Consider the following 14,017-nt stretch of genomic DNA (forward strand, 5'->3'; position numbering starts at 1 on the left):
AGGTGCTAGCTTTTAAAGAAATAATAAAAAAGTCCATTCTTGGTTTACTAATAACCAATCAGATGATGTAATTTTTAAACAAATTAGGACAAGTTTGTGTGATGTTGGGGGTAAAGGGGGGGGGGAACACAGCGCACCCGATCAATAACGTTTCGTTTTTCTTTCCACTATGCCCAAAAGAGAAATTAAAGAGAAAAACGATACACCTTCCAATAAAAGGACAAAAGCCGTGGATATACCTGCTTGTCTGCAAGAGTTACAGTCTAAATTTGAAGCCGTCAATATTTATTGTTCCTTCTGTGATGCACGTTTAACCTCCAGTGTGACTCTAGAATCCTTACAGAAAGCCGTGCCCTCCTTAACCTGTGAAGACCTTGCAGCCATGAACGTCATCCTACCAAACTTTGTAAAGTTTAATTCGGTTTCTACCGAAACGTTACAAGTTGAATTTGGTACTCCTGTGAGTAAAAAATCATCCAAAGACAAACATGGCCAAGCTTTGCGTAACCGCGGCGATGATTGGTTTATCGATAATAACAAAAATCAGGCAGTGATCAAACCTGACCTTATAAAAAAATCCATTGGACAACAAAACAAGTTGTTTAAAGATGCCATACCAAACTTTCTCAAGACATGTCAAGAAAAGGTACAAGAAAAAACTTTTTTATTTCTTTACAATAAACTAAATATAATATATACCAACTACCTACCTTACCTTTTTAGAATGTAGACCCAAAAGTGTACTTGTTGGAGCAACAGGAAAGATATATGCCATGTCCATTTTTTGTTGACGATAGTGATTTGTTTCAAGATCAACCACTTGCGCAGATAAAATCAATTTCCCAAATCATTGACGGTCTAAAATCACAAGTCTTTTATGACGGTCAACTCGACAAACCTGAAAATATTCTCACTTTCCCCGCTAGACCCGCTCTCTATGGCGATTATGAACAATTATCTCCTCAAATCAATCTGGCACTAAAGGAAAAGGGAATTCATCAATTGTATCTTCACCAAACAGAAGCATTAAAGGGCTTATTAAACAATCAACATGTAATTGTTTCCACTTCCACTGCAAGGTAACACACACACACACACACACAAAGAGAGAGGGACACGATAGTGACACTTTTTAATCATTAGCGGAAAATCGTTAATCTATCAAATACCTGTATTAGAAACTTTATTAAAGAATAAATGCGCAAAAGCCATGTACATCTTTCCCACAAAAGCCTTAGCGCAGGATCAAAAAAGAGCACTAGAGGCCATCATGCACCAAATACCGCATTTAGAACATGTCATGGTATGTTTTACAAACCTTAAAAAAAAAAATATGAATCATTTGACCGACAAATATTAATTTCACAGATATCGACATTTGATGGGGATACGCCCACAGAGCAAAGGGCATTCATTAAATCCAATGCAACCATCATTTTTACAAACCCGGATATGCTTCATCATGCTATTTTGCCGCATGCCAAGTCCTGGAGTTTATTTCTTTCACAATTAACCCATGTTGTTGTCGACGGTAAGAAGGAAAACAAAATACAACACCTTTTTTTTTTTTTCTTCTTTGGCCTACTAAACGCTCTGATAGAATTGCACGTTTATAATGGACTTTTTGGTACCCATGTTGCCCTCATTATGCGTCGACTAACAAGATTATGTCGTTATTACAACAATGAAAATATTAAATTTATTTCATGCAGTGCAACAATTGAACATCCTGACAAGGTAAATAAAATACATCACTGTTCCTCTAAATATACACACATCTGTACTAAAGTAAAAGGGAAAAAAAAACAGCATATGCAAACATTATTTGGTGTTGACAATGTGAAACTTGTTTCTCAAGATGGAGCACCGCACGGTCAAAAGAAATGTGTAGTGTGGAACCCACCTTTGCTTTATCCGACAAAACCAGAAAGAAATGACGCCACTATGGAAACCGCAAGACTATTTCAATACTTGATAGAAAACAATGTTCGAACCATTGTTTTTTGTAAAGTACGCAAGACGTGTGAATTATTAATGAAGCAAGTACGTGAGAACTTGCGCCAAAACCCAACTTTGTTGCAGCGGGTCATGAGTTATCGTGGAGGTTATACACCACACGATCGTCGAGAAATCGAATCGCAAATGTTTGAAGGAAAACTCTCCGGAATCATTGCTACAAATGCCTTGGAATTGGGTATCGATATTGGTGCTTTAGGTACATCTATTTCTCCATCTCTTTTTGCTAAAAAAGAAATTTAACGTTTTTTTTTCTTTTCCACAGACGCTGTCTTAATGGTTGGTGTACCCTGGTCTATATCTGCATTGGTAACAAAAAAAAAAACCATATTTTTCTTGTGTTACTGACACACAGGGGAACTATTTAGTGGCAGCAGTCTGGCCGAGCTGGTCGAAGGAATGAAGACTCCTTAACTCTTGTTGTGTGTGATAATAACCCTTTGGATCAATACTATGCTGTAACTAAAAAAACGCTATATTTTTCTGACCCTGTCCCCCCCTCCTTTTTATATATGTATATATTTATCTAATCTTATATATATACTTTTTCTTCATTCTTGTAGAACCATCCCTCAGTTCTATTCGAGAAGACTCCGGATATTCTATCTATTGATTTAGAAAACTCAATCGTATTAGAAAGCCATATCCAATGTGCAGCAGAAGAGCTCCCCATCGACACTGAAAAGGATGAGATGTATTTCGGACCCAACCTAGACAAGATATGTCGCGATCATCTTGCAAAGATTGATGATCACGTAAGTTGTAACTAAAATCTTTTTTTTTTTTTTGAATTTCATCATTTTTTTAAAAAAAAACCTTATATTGATACAAAAAAAAAAAGTTATACAGACCTAATAAGCAATTCAGGCCTTATCCTTCCAAATTCGTTAATATTCGAAACATTCAGCGTGACACATTTGCTGTGATATACCATCAAAGCATCTTGGAAGAAATTGAGGTCCATCGAGCTGCTTTTGAAATTTACGAAGGTGCTATTTTTATTCATCAAGGTAGGACTTATCTGGTAGAGGAATGCAATATAGATAAGCGTTACGCCAAAGTTCATTTAGCAAATGTTGATTGGACAACCGTTCAAAGAGATTACACTGATGTAGATGCACAGAGTACAGATGAAACAAGACATATATTCAACTCTAAAAACTTTGTATGTTTTGGTCAAGTGAAAGGTTTGAACCTTAAAAAAAAAATCAATGACATGTCCAAGGAGGGCTGAAACATATCTTTTTTTTATACAACAGTGACAACGGTTGTATTTGGTTATTACAGACTAGATAAGAAGAAACGAATCATGGATGCACATGACGTATACATGGACCCTATTATCACGCATGCTACTGGTTTATGGGCAGATGCCCCAGGCACTTCTGTAGCTAAATTGCAAGCATTGGATATCGATCTAATGGCCGCCATTCATGCAGCTTGTAAAGTCCAACAAACCCTTATATGAGTTTCTTTAACTCACCCCCCTCCCCCTTTTTTTTAGCTCATTGTTTGATTTCATTGTTACCTCGATTTTCAATATCGTCGGATACGATTCGAACCGAATGTAAAAATCCACATGCTACACGTCCAAGACCTGCAAGGTTTGATATATATATAAAGACTGACCTATTTAAAAAAGACTGAAAAATGAGCATAGGGTCGCATTGTATGAGACATTACCTAGCGGGGTTATCAAACAAGCCTATCGACACTTTGAACAATTAATTGAAACATGCATCCAGCAAATTCGTGATTGTGTGTGTGAGGAAGGATGTCCGCTATGTAAGGTTTTTTTTTTTCTACGCAATAATGAACAAGGGTTTGATGTTTCTTTTTTTTTTAATTAGGTGTTCATTTAGCTAAATGCTCAGAACATAACCAAGTCTGTTCAAAACAGGGCGCTTTAATTGTCTTGACTGCTATGCGGGGAGATCGTTTTTAGATTACATATTGTTTCAACTCATTCAAGACACGATCGATATATGTTTCGACGTCAGTTTTTTTTTTTTTTATTCTCCCATCCCTAGTTTTAAAGTTTCTGGGTTCTTCTCTCAAACTGTTTATAATAATAAAAAAAATCCCATCTAAATTTAAATCTTAAAATGGACAATTTATTCATACATTTTGCGCAGGGTGTCAAAAAAAAATGGGCCAAATGGATGACGCTATCTGATTTTTAAACATTTTCATGCAAAACAAAATGTTTTTGCAGATCCCAAATGTTTCAAAAGTTAATGGTAAGGGTTTACATTCATTTAATATAAAAACCCTGATCAAAGCCCTCCTCTTAAGGGTTAATCAACTTTTATTGAATTAATATCTATTTTTTTCCAACCTAATTAATAATATACATTAATACATATATACACAATGGAAGCAACTCCCAATATTGTTAAAGACGTCTTGCCTATTTCCACCTTTTTAACGGACTGGCATACCCGTGTCACCTGGATTGGTTTCCTCACACTCTGGGTATTCTGGGGCGCTTCATGGGTCATTCGTAACGCCTTTGGTGGTGACTCGAGTACAACCATTCAATCCAATGCTCAAATTTCCTCAAACTATAACGGTCAAGGCGATCCCGAAGTAGGCAACACTACAAATCAAGGTCATAAGCAACTCCTCGCTGCTCCTGCCTGGTCTGTCAATGTCTTTGTAAGCTCCTCTTTTTTTCTCTAGCCATCCTTTTCTTTTTTTTTTTTTTTTCATGAATCTTTTTTCTAACTCACTTTAAATGATTAGAACCGTCTTAATCGTGCTCATGATATGCTTCGTGATCTCGTTCTTATGTTACTCTCTGTGCTCACACTCAACACTTTTGCCCGTGCTTCTCTTCGTGGTGTCATGATTGTTACTTGGTTGTAAGTTTTCCCCCATATATATATGTATAAAAGCTGTGATGTCTAAAAAAAAAAACCAAAATAGGTATGTTGCATTTGCAGTTGTCTACTTTGTAGTCGAAGCCTCTTATGAGCATCGCTATCTTCGTTTGCTTTACACACTTACATTCTACACACTTGGTTTGGCCATTGCAGGTCTTGCTTACAAGAATGGTTTCTATGGTGATGGTGAATCTACCAACGCCTATCGTGATGGTACTTACGAATAATTTATATTTATAATTTTTCTTTTTTACTTTCCATTTTTTTTTTTATTCATACTTTAATACTTAATAAAAAAATAACCTAATATTGCAAAAAAAAAAAACTTGATTCTATTACGCACATAAACATTGTGGCAAAGTTAAGCTTTTTTTTTTTTTTGTTAATGTTTGACGTAATGTTGCATCAAACTGGGGTTGTTAAAACTGAGAACGTCATTGTTGTCAACTTTTTCGATTTCTCGGGGTATTTTTTTTTTTTTGGGAGAATAGTTTCATGGTAAGGTCTCAAGGTAAAACTAAAAAACTAAAAAAAAAAATGCTCCGATAAACTCAAAACTGGTTTAATTCCAGATTGGCTAACAACCTTATTCTACTTGTGTGTTTTACCTCCTGTATCTATGTACTTGCACATCTTTAAACCCATCACATGTTCGGGGGGGGGGGGTGAAATTCTCACTGTAAGTCGAAATCGCCCACAACAACCACATATTGGCTACCATTGCAACCATACGGTAGTTACCATAGCAACCATACAGTGTCTATTACAGTAACTATACAGCAGTTATTATAGCAACCATGCAGTATCTATCATAGGAACCCTACAGTAGTAAATACAGCAACTATACAGTAGCTACCGTAGGATTTATACGGAATTGGAAAAGTTTTTGTCCACACAAATGAAGCTTAACTCCAGATATAAGAAGCCCTGTGCGCATTTTCCATTTATTGCAGCATAGATTAAGACTTTTTGCATAACAACGGGGCCAAAAGTTTTTATTAACGGTTGTACAAGCAGTCCCAGGGTCATAAAAGGAAATATACACAGAACTCAAGATTTTTTTTTCTCATTTATTAATCATCTTTTTTTGAAACAATGTCAAATTGGTCTGTTGATTACGCGTCATTGAACGGAAGGTAAAGAGTCGTTTTTTATTTAAAGAAAAATGAAGCAAAATAATAATAAAAAAAATATTGAAAAACCCTTGGGAGAAAACAGTTTAAAGGTATCCAACCCCATTGGCTTTGAAGCATCTGCGTTACAACGACTTAGTAAATCAGAGGTGAGAAAGCATGTAAATAAGATAAGAGGTCAGGGAGAATAAAACTAAAGATGATGTTTTGATAGAAATCACAACGTCAAATAGGTTCCGACCGAGAAGATCAACTTCAAGTTGCGATCAAAGTCAAGGTAAGATGATGAAGGTTTTATTGTTGTTGTAGCTGTGCGCTAATGGAAATACTATATAGAGAGCTTGGGATGTGGCCATGGCACCTGCTAAAAGTATACCCATGAATGCCATCATGATTTACATGTCAGGTACAGGACTTCAAATATTTACCGTAATGGTGACGGCCATGTTGTTTTTCAATCCCATCAAGGCCATTATGCAAGTGCAACAAAGTAAGTTCTCTTTCTTTAAAAAAAAAAAGTTCGTTTTCTACACAAATCATTGACTTTTTTTTTTTGGATTATAGCCTTCAGTCGTTTTGAATCAACAGGAGCAGCCAGATATCAACCGGGTGCGGATTTATTGATGGTGAAATTAGCATTTGTTGGACTTCATATTGTGACCATTTGTTTGGGTGTGTATAAGGTCAATGCAATGGGATTGTTGCCCAATACTGCTTCTGATTGGTTGGCATTTATAAAGCCTAAAGAAATCCTTGAATTTGCAGCATAAAGTAGAAATCTTTATTTAAACAAAAAAAAAAAAAGAAGAAAAGAAAAAATGAATTAAAAAAAAAGTTGCTAAAAAAAAAAAAAAAAGAAATTAAAAAAATTAAAATTGGGGTTCTAAAGGGAAAAAAAAGTGCGGAAAAAAAAAAGTATATATAAATGTGTATTGTGGGTGGGTTTCTAATGAGAGAAAAAGATATAGGTTATTTTTTTTTTTTGTTATTTTTGTATGTACTTTTTTTTTCTTTTTTTTTCTTTTTTTTTTTGTAGTTGCAAATTGATATCCTTGAATATATGTACATGAACCCCTTCAACCTATCTCTCTTTCTCTCTCTTTTGTGTGTGTGTTTTTTAGGCTTCTTCGGGTGTTTCTGAGATCCAAGCAAGTTGAAGAGTTCCCTTGGAGTAATTAGGACCGGCTGTCATGGCTCTTTCAGCTTCAAATCGTTGACCATATTGAACCACGACTTCAGACTCTTTCTGTTCAAATGATGTCACTGTACCAAATTGCTATTCATACGCAAAAAAAAAAAAGTGTTAGTTTTCCTTTTCTTATTCTTTTTTTACTAATCATCTTAGAAAGACTTACATCGAAATGCTGGCGCAATTCGGTTTCATTGGACTCTTGAGGGATATCTTTCACGACAATCTTGGTAGGACGGTTATCCAAGCTCATTCTAGTCATACCTCCTCTCATACGAGGCCAACTACCACGTCCTCTACCATAGTAACCACCACGTCCTCCACGGAACCCGGATCCTTGAATACCAAGATGAGAAGCTTCAGCTTCTAAACGAGCTAATTTCTTTTTAAGATCCTCTGTTGTCTCTGTACCTTCAGCAGCACCAGCAGCAGGTTCGCTTCCTTCTGATGCAGTGGGGACAACGGGAGGTTGAGTAGCGGCAGTTTTGGTAGTATTAATATCTGATTGAATTGTCTTTAAAGCCTTCAAAAGATCGGCCTTTTCAAGTTGAGATAAACCAGTGCTGTTCGTTAATTGATCTAACAATCTCTTTTGTTCATCAATTTGTTGTTGAAGTTGATTTTCTCTCTTCTTTTGAAGCTCCAAAATGGATTTCATGTGTTCTTGATGTTTCTTTTGCTTTTCCTCTCGCTCTTTAGCAAGTTCAGCAGCACGAGCTGCTACCAATTCTGGATCGGGTTCATTAGGATTAATCATGGGAGGTTGAGGTTCAACAGGTGCTGTCGCTGTGGCTGCTGTATTTGTACCGTTGGCATTTACAGCGGGTGTCTCATCCTTATGCCAATAAACCTTGACAAATCGATTATCAAAGATAGCATCAGGTGAATTGTAAGCATTCTCCGCTTCTTGACGCGTACTGTATTGAATCACGGCCTTTTGAGCATGAGGTTGAACACTGATATTGGTGATCGTACCAAATTTAGCAAAGAATTCATTGACAGTGGCAATTTGACAGAATTCAACAGGAATCTTTTCGACGTTTAAAGTGGTATTTTGAGCATTATGCTGATTATAATGTTGACGTCCATTATATCCGCCACGTGCATTACCACGATGACCACGACCGCCACGACGCATACCGTTACCACGCATATTCATCATATCGTTATTATTAGGCATCATACCACCGGGGAATCCCATATCTTGACCGGGCATCATACCAGATCGTTCAGGATCGTAAGCATCGGGCATACCGTAAAAAGGTTGAGGAGGGACGGTACGTACACCCATGGGAGGAATAGGTCCTCCAGGGGGGAAAGGACCAGGATAAGCTCCAGCGCCTTCATCTACAATGATTCTATCCATACCATGATCATAAGGGCACATATCACCTCTCATACAGAAACCCTTTTCTGCAATCATTTTTAAAGAAAAAAAAAAGGGTGTTTAGTTTTCTTTTATATATCCCCGAGATAGTATTTCTTTTCTTATTTTTTGGGCTTACCATTGTAGTCTCTACATTGAGGTCTGTTTTGACCACGGTTCATGTTATGCATTCTAGGGTTGACGCCAGGACGGCCCATATTTCCTCCAGTTCCACTTCCTCCTCGAGCACGGTTATTGTTATCGAAATGGTGTCCATTGAAACCGCCGGTGACAGGTATATTATTAGGGTTGGGTCTTCTTTCATCATTGGAAGAGGTATTGGTACGGTAATATTTCGAGCCAAGAGAAGAGGAAGGGTCGTCATTCATTCTACGTTTGCTACCACGATCTCCGTCTTCTTGGGACTCGGATCGTTGACGTCTATGTTTAAAATTACGATCGCCGTCATCTTCGTCATCCGAAAAATCATTGAATCGATCGGTAGTAGGGGGAAGAGAAGGAACAACCGCAGTAGCAGCAGCAGTGGTGGTGTTGGTGGTGGTGGCGGAAGCAGATTGACCATTAATCTTTGAGAACAAACGATTAATAAAAGGCATAGTTTCTACATGTATATATATACAAAAGTTTTTTTTTTTTTTTTTGAATGTTAGTGTTGCTTTTACATGCCCAAAGTTCAAATTAAATAACTTACGGTCATCAAAGAATTCATGGAGTTTTTCCTCAAGACTAGATTTTAAACGATCGTCTAAATCTTCATTACCAATTAATGCAATAATATATTGTGCCAACACAGTAGGATCAGCATCACAACTACACATTCATAAAAAAACACGTTAATATTCTCTCTCTTTCTTCTTTTCTTTAAATTAGAATCTCCTATCCCCCACTACCACCACAAACAACTTACAGTGAAGCAACTTCTTTACTCACAAAGACTTCCAAGTCTGCTGGTAATTGCGTATTTGCCATGTTTTTTTTAGTGTTATACGGACAAAAAAGAGAAAGTTTTTTTTTATAAGTGGGTACTAGTCGTGCGTTTAAAAAAAAAAAAAAAAAAAAAAGAAAACTTTCATACGTCACGGGTGACTGCGATTTTTGTCTAGACACTATCCATTTTATTTTGTGGAGGGTCCTTTTTTTTTATTGTTCATCACATGTCGTTTAATATTAAGAATTCGTTTGTTTCGCGTGCAATTGTAGAGGATGACAAGCAAGTGGATGCGGAAGGAGGAAAAGATACAGAAGAAGGTAATAATGAAACTGCCCCCGCTTATATTTATATGGATATATTTTATCCATGGAGGAGGAAAAATAGAGGGGGGAACTAAAAAGTAATCAAGCTTTTTTATTTTTTCTTGTAAACAGTGGTTATTCAAGAAGAATACGATCCACGTACACTCTTTGAACGTCTTCAAGAACAACGTACTTTAAAAGAAGAAAAATTTGCAGAAGAATCACGTCTATCTAATCAAATCAAACGCGTGGATGCTGAAGAAGCTGAATTCTTTCGTACTTTATCCGATGAAAAAGAGAAATTAGATCATGATCGTAAAATAAAAGAGGAATTGGAATTAGCAGAGTATCGACAAGCGGTAGAAGCAAGAGCACAACCAGTGGGTCCCGCTTCCATTGTCGCTCCCTCATCCACCATCACCACTACAGCTATAGTCACATCGACTACCACACAAAACAAACCATCAGCACCAACAGCAGCAGCGGCGAAATCTAAAAAGTCAGTGAAGGGAGGAGCTTTGTTTGTCAAAAAGAGAAAACACAGCACCGATGATACAGAAAAAGAAGATAATAAAAAACCAAAGAAAACGTCAACAACATCCTTGTCTTTACTGGTGGATTATGGCGATATCAGTGACAGTGATTGATCCTATTACTTGCCTCTAGAATAAATATGATTGGATCATTACAAGAGTGTGGAAGAATAAAGAAGAAAAAAAAATAGGGGAGAGAGGGGGTACAATTGCGCGGGCAAAGATTAAAAAAAAATACAAGAAATGTTGGTTTTAATGCAGACTTTTTGACATTTATGAACGGAAAATTATGAGAATGCCAATTAGCATTTTTTGGCGGCAAAAAAAAAAGAAAGAAAGGGGGTGCGTGGGTGGGAGGGAGATCTACTTTCTTTTGTTGTATGGGGGTGGATGTAGCCACGGTAAAGATCGTTGGATCTTAGCCAGAATGTAATTATTTTGTTATTTCGCTATCATGACGGATTTTCGAATGGAATGAAAGAAGGGAACGTCAGAAGATAATAATCCCCCATGACGAAGTGTATAAACAATAATAACATGGATGCATTTGTTATTGGACGAGGTATGCATTCTTTCATTTTTATCACTTTTTTTATTTTTTATATTTTATATATTTCTACGTGTAATTTAGAGTATGTTTACAAATGTGTGGCAAAAAAAAAAAAAAAAGTGATACCATGGGTGTGTGATACCATAAACAATCGAAAAAGTGATGCAAAATGAGGTAGATCAACAAAAAGGCGTGAATCGAAAATCCACATACAACAACAAAGTTTTGTAAAGAATGCTTTTTAAAGCATGTGGGACTATAAATTTCGATTCCAAAAACAAATTTCGTTTCAGATTCGACCCTTCCCCTTTTTTTATCTATATCTCTTGTTATACAAAACCCCCCCATTCCTTTCGTTATAAAGTATGGATACCAGTTATACTTATCCTCAATTGTTTGATATGGATACTACGTTTGATACGGATCTATTTGGTGGATTGAACCTCAGTGATAATTACTTGGATACTAACAATAACAACAATAACAATAACAATAGAAAGGGAGATTATAATGTCAATAACAATCATTCTTATCTTCAATATTTACAAAATAACAATCATAACGAGTTTTACTATGATGCTTGTTCTCAACAAATGCTCTTATCATCAACAGTCAATATGGATCTACCTGATTATGATTTCAACCCACACACAGATCATAAATTACAACAATACAATTGGCTTTATGATCCCATCGATACCTTCTTACCTCCCCAACAACAAGCCAATATCTTTCATGAAAATAATCCTTCTTCCTCAGCCTCTTCTTCTTTGCATATGGTAAATGGCTTTGATACCCTCATGTCTGAAAACATGGATGCCATGACAACCGTCCAAGGTGGAATGTCTCGTGACTATGTCAGTCTTAGCGTAAGTTTCCTCCTCCCCCCATCCTTTTTTTTTTTTTCTAACCAACTAATCAAAATAAAAAAAAAAAAATTGTAGGACGTAAACTCATTTGTAGCCAAAGCAGACTCTAAACATTCTTGCTTACAAGTGCCCATGGATTGCAATGGCCGAACGGATTTCTCTTCTTCTGAATCTACCACGAATGAAGATAGCGAAGATGATTATTCAGATAGTGAAAATGAATTACGTTGGCCTTCCTTTCATGCCCATCACAATCATCATCAACAGCAACAACAACAGAATGATAAACAAAAGCTCTTGATAAAAATCAAAAAACCCATCACAACATCCGTATCATCCACATCAGCACCAGGAACAGCAACAGCGTATAATAATCATGAATGGTTACTCAATAATAAAAAAGTGTATCGAAACAAGTACAGAAAATCCATGTCAAATATATTTCAAGACAAAAAGAATGCAACGAATAAAAGACGTGGTAGTGCACCGAACGCTCATCATCATCCACATTATTTACAACCTTCACATGTCCATCATCGATTAACAGGGAGTTTACATTCTTCCTCCTCATTGACGTCGTTATCCAACACTTTGCAAAGATCAATGCGTGTGTCGGATAGCATGAATTTCTTGTCTCGTGGAGGATCCTCCGATGAGGACGAGGACGAGGAAGGCGTAGTGGAGGAAGAAGACGACGACGACGAGGAAGAAGAAGAGGAAGAAGAGGATGATGATGAATATCAAATCAGACACACACATGCTCCTCCTTATCAGCTTCCCACAAAGAAGGGTCGCAATGTAGATAAAGCCTGTAATCATTGTAAACGTTCTCATTTACGTTGTGATGATATGAGACCATGTCGTCGTTGCGTAGCTACCGGTAAAACTGGATGTAAAGATGTTCAACATAAACCAAGAGGAAGACCCAAGCTTCACAAGAAATAATAAAAAAAGTAGTAGTTAGCAAGTACATTATAATTTTTAAGCAAACCACCATAATAATAAAAGCAGTCCCTCGTGACTGGTCACACGAAAAAAAACTCAACCATTGCTGTTTTAAAAAAAATTTCATGTCAAAGAAAAAATAAGCCTTTTTTTTTTACATACATACACACATATTGAACATTATTTAAAAATGGTTGCCAGTACTGATGCTCAAAAGATTTGTAAGCAAGTCGAATTCTATTTCTCTGACTCCAACTTGCCTTATGATAAATTTTTATGGACTCTCCGTGCCAACACTCCCGAAGGCTGTAAATATGCTGCATAGATATATATGAAAAATCACGTAAAAAAAAAAAAAAAAAATTAACATGATAGAAAATTGATAGGGATTCCCATTGAGACCATTGCTAGTTTCAAAAAAATGAAGATGATTACCGAGGATTTAGAGGTAGTTGTCAAGGCTTTAAAGGAGCATGAGAGTGAGATTTACGAACTTGATGCTGAAGCCAAGAACATTAGAAGAAAGTCCGAAGTTGTTCAACAAGACCATGCCGTGCGTTCCATCTATATCAAGGGTTTACCTCTTGTCGATATCGATGCTAAAGATCCCGTCGCTGAACTTTTCTTGCTTCAAGATAAAATCGATGATCTTTTCAGCGAACATGCCAAGGTTCTCTGTGTCCGTTTAAAGAAAACCAATGATCGTCCCAAGAAGTTCAAGGTAAAAAAAAATTTATCTTTTTATTTCATCCTCATTTTTTTTTTAATTAACACTTATCATTTTTTTTTTAAAAAAAAAGGGAAGCGCTTATGTCGAATTTGAAACTGCTGAAGAGGCCAAGAAGGTCGCTGAATTAAAACAAGTCGAATTAGATGGAAAGACAATTGAGATTTTATACAAGCCTACCTATCATGAAATGAAGGCTGCCGAATATAAGGATGCTCCCTCCGCTAACCGTCCCAGAAACTTTTCTTTCAATGCTTTCAAACCTCATGCTGAAGCCAAGTTCGCTGGTAACAAGAGAAAGAGTGCTGGTTTCTCTAAGGCTGAACCCAAGAAGGCTAAGGTTGTTGAGGAGGCCAAGCCTGTTGAGGCTGCCCCCGCTGCTGCTGTTGCCACTGAGGAGGCCAAGCCTGTTGAAGCTGCTGCCCCTGCTGTTGAAGAGACCAAGCCTGTTGAGGCCGCTGTTGTTGAAGAGACCAACTAGATACATTTGTAATTAAGAAAAAAAAATGATAATAAAACATGTGCCCTTTTTTTTTTAGCATCCCATATA

The 14,017-nt window shown here is 36.8% G+C and overlaps 7 protein-coding genes across 7 annotated transcripts; 6 read left to right on the forward strand and 1 right to left on the reverse strand.

The window, feature by feature from the left end:
* Positions 1 to 121: 121 nt before the first annotated feature.
* Positions 122 to 4,114, forward strand: EV154DRAFT_491479 (P-loop containing nucleoside triphosphate hydrolase protein). Its single transcript, XM_051599556.1, has 14 exons — positions 122 to 646; positions 724 to 1,079; positions 1,144 to 1,303; positions 1,369 to 1,531; positions 1,601 to 1,737; positions 1,810 to 2,215; positions 2,282 to 2,325; positions 2,385 to 2,474; positions 2,580 to 2,771; positions 2,858 to 3,203; positions 3,276 to 3,458; positions 3,521 to 3,620; positions 3,677 to 3,801; positions 3,867 to 4,114. The coding sequence occupies exons 1-14, from the start codon at positions 170 to 172 to the stop codon at positions 3,959 to 3,961; spliced, it is 2,874 nt and encodes a 957-aa protein (XP_051462985.1). The 5' UTR covers positions 122 to 169; the 3' UTR covers positions 3,962 to 4,114.
* A 275-nt stretch (positions 4,115 to 4,389) lies between these two features.
* EV154DRAFT_598192 (uncharacterized protein) lies at positions 4,390 to 5,176 on the forward strand (the record flags this gene model as incomplete). Its single annotated transcript, XM_051607037.1, has 3 exons — positions 4,390 to 4,674; positions 4,762 to 4,880; positions 4,945 to 5,176. The coding sequence occupies 3 exons, from the start codon at positions 4,390 to 4,392 to the stop codon at positions 5,126 to 5,128; spliced, it is 588 nt and encodes a 195-aa protein (XP_051462986.1). The 3' UTR covers positions 5,129 to 5,176.
* A 738-nt stretch (positions 5,177 to 5,914) lies between these two features.
* EV154DRAFT_491485 (uncharacterized protein) lies at positions 5,915 to 6,883 on the forward strand. Its single transcript, XM_051599557.1, has 5 exons — positions 5,915 to 6,037; positions 6,120 to 6,183; positions 6,249 to 6,311; positions 6,371 to 6,524; positions 6,599 to 6,883. The coding sequence occupies exons 1-5, from the start codon at positions 5,997 to 5,999 to the stop codon at positions 6,802 to 6,804; spliced, it is 528 nt and encodes a 175-aa protein (XP_051462987.1). The 5' UTR covers positions 5,915 to 5,996; the 3' UTR covers positions 6,805 to 6,883.
* Positions 6,884 to 6,965: 82 nt separating this feature from the next.
* On the reverse strand, positions 6,966 to 9,627 carry EV154DRAFT_491488 (uncharacterized protein). The gene is made up of 5 exons (XM_051599558.1): positions 9,518 to 9,627; positions 9,302 to 9,420; positions 8,729 to 9,211; positions 7,390 to 8,636; positions 6,966 to 7,310 (listed from the first exon to the last, which is right to left on the reverse strand). The coding sequence occupies exons 1-5, from the start codon at positions 9,577 to 9,579 to the stop codon at positions 7,152 to 7,154; spliced, it is 2,070 nt and encodes a 689-aa protein (XP_051462988.1). The 5' UTR covers positions 9,580 to 9,627; the 3' UTR covers positions 6,966 to 7,151.
* A 134-nt stretch (positions 9,628 to 9,761) lies between these two features.
* EV154DRAFT_491491 (uncharacterized protein) lies at positions 9,762 to 10,697 on the forward strand (the record flags this gene model as incomplete). Its single annotated transcript, XM_051599559.1, has 2 exons — positions 9,762 to 9,858; positions 9,976 to 10,697. The coding sequence occupies 2 exons, from the start codon at positions 9,765 to 9,767 to the stop codon at positions 10,488 to 10,490; spliced, it is 609 nt and encodes a 202-aa protein (XP_051462989.1). The 3' UTR covers positions 10,491 to 10,697.
* Positions 10,698 to 10,796: 99 nt separating this feature from the next.
* On the forward strand, positions 10,797 to 12,790 carry EV154DRAFT_491495 (uncharacterized protein). Its single transcript, XM_051599560.1, has 3 exons — positions 10,797 to 10,938; positions 11,008 to 11,795; positions 11,871 to 12,790. Exons 2-3 carry the CDS (start codon positions 11,292 to 11,294, stop codon positions 12,738 to 12,740), a joined length of 1,374 nt encoding a protein of 457 aa, XP_051462990.1. The 5' UTR covers positions 10,797 to 10,938; positions 11,008 to 11,291; the 3' UTR covers positions 12,741 to 12,790.
* Positions 12,791 to 12,897: 107 nt separating this feature from the next.
* On the forward strand, positions 12,898 to 14,015 carry EV154DRAFT_491496 (uncharacterized protein). The gene is made up of 3 exons (XM_051599561.1): positions 12,898 to 13,048; positions 13,127 to 13,461; positions 13,541 to 14,015. The coding sequence occupies exons 1-3, from the start codon at positions 12,931 to 12,933 to the stop codon at positions 13,946 to 13,948; spliced, it is 861 nt and encodes a 286-aa protein (XP_051462991.1). The 5' UTR covers positions 12,898 to 12,930; the 3' UTR covers positions 13,949 to 14,015.
* Positions 14,016 to 14,017: the final 2 nt, after the last annotated feature.

The sequence above is a fragment of the Mucor mucedo genome, assembly GCF_025094135.1.
Source record: "Mucor mucedo strain NRRL 3635 chromosome Unknown EV154scaffold_4, whole genome shotgun sequence".
Taxonomy (NCBI): domain Eukaryota; kingdom Fungi; phylum Mucoromycota; class Mucoromycetes; order Mucorales; family Mucoraceae; genus Mucor; species Mucor mucedo.

Bases quoted from the DNA above. Each gene is read 5' to 3' on its own strand.
- EV154DRAFT_491479 (XM_051599556.1), top strand. From the start codon at position 170: ATGCCCAAAAGAGAAATTAAAGAGAAAAACGATACACCTTCCAATAAA. The intron at 1,304-1,368 runs GTATGTTTTACA...TTAATTTCACAG, and splicing joins CGCATTTAGAACATGTCATG to ATATCGACATTTGATGGGGA. The intron at 1,532-1,600 runs GTAAGAAGGAAA...ACGCTCTGATAG, and splicing joins AACCCATGTTGTTGTCGACG to AATTGCACGTTTATAATGGA.
- EV154DRAFT_491485 (XM_051599557.1), top strand. From the start codon at position 5,997: ATGTCAAATTGGTCTGTTGATTACGCGTCATTGAACGGAAG. The intron at 6,312-6,370 runs GTAAGATGATGA...AATACTATATAG, and splicing joins AAGTTGCGATCAAAGTCAAG to AGAGCTTGGGATGTGGCCAT. The intron at 6,525-6,598 runs GTAAGTTCTCTT...TTTGGATTATAG, and splicing joins CATTATGCAAGTGCAACAAA to CCTTCAGTCGTTTTGAATCA.
- EV154DRAFT_491488 (XM_051599558.1), bottom strand. From the start codon at position 9,579: ATGGCAAATACGCAATTACCAGCAGACTTGGAAGTCTTTGTGAGTAAA. The intron at 9,421-9,517 runs GTAAGTTGTTTG...ATGAATGTGTAG, and splicing joins AGTAAAGAAGTTGCTTCACT to TTGTGATGCTGATCCTACTG. The intron at 8,637-8,728 runs GTAAGCCCAAAA...AAATGATTGCAG, and splicing joins TCAATGTAGAGACTACAATG to AAAAGGGTTTCTGTATGAGA.
- EV154DRAFT_491495 (XM_051599560.1), top strand. From the start codon at position 11,292: ATGGATACCAGTTATACTTATCCTCAATTGTTTGATATGGATACTACG. The intron at 11,796-11,870 runs GTAAGTTTCCTC...AAAAAATTGTAG, and splicing joins GTGACTATGTCAGTCTTAGC to GACGTAAACTCATTTGTAGC.
- EV154DRAFT_491496 (XM_051599561.1), top strand. From the start codon at position 12,931: ATGGTTGCCAGTACTGATGCTCAAAAGATTTGTAAGCAAGTCGAATTC. The intron at 13,049-13,126 runs GTAAATATGCTG...GAAAATTGATAG, and splicing joins TGCCAACACTCCCGAAGGCT to GGATTCCCATTGAGACCATT. The intron at 13,462-13,540 runs GTAAAAAAAAAT...TTAAAAAAAAAG, and splicing joins ATCGTCCCAAGAAGTTCAAG to GGAAGCGCTTATGTCGAATT.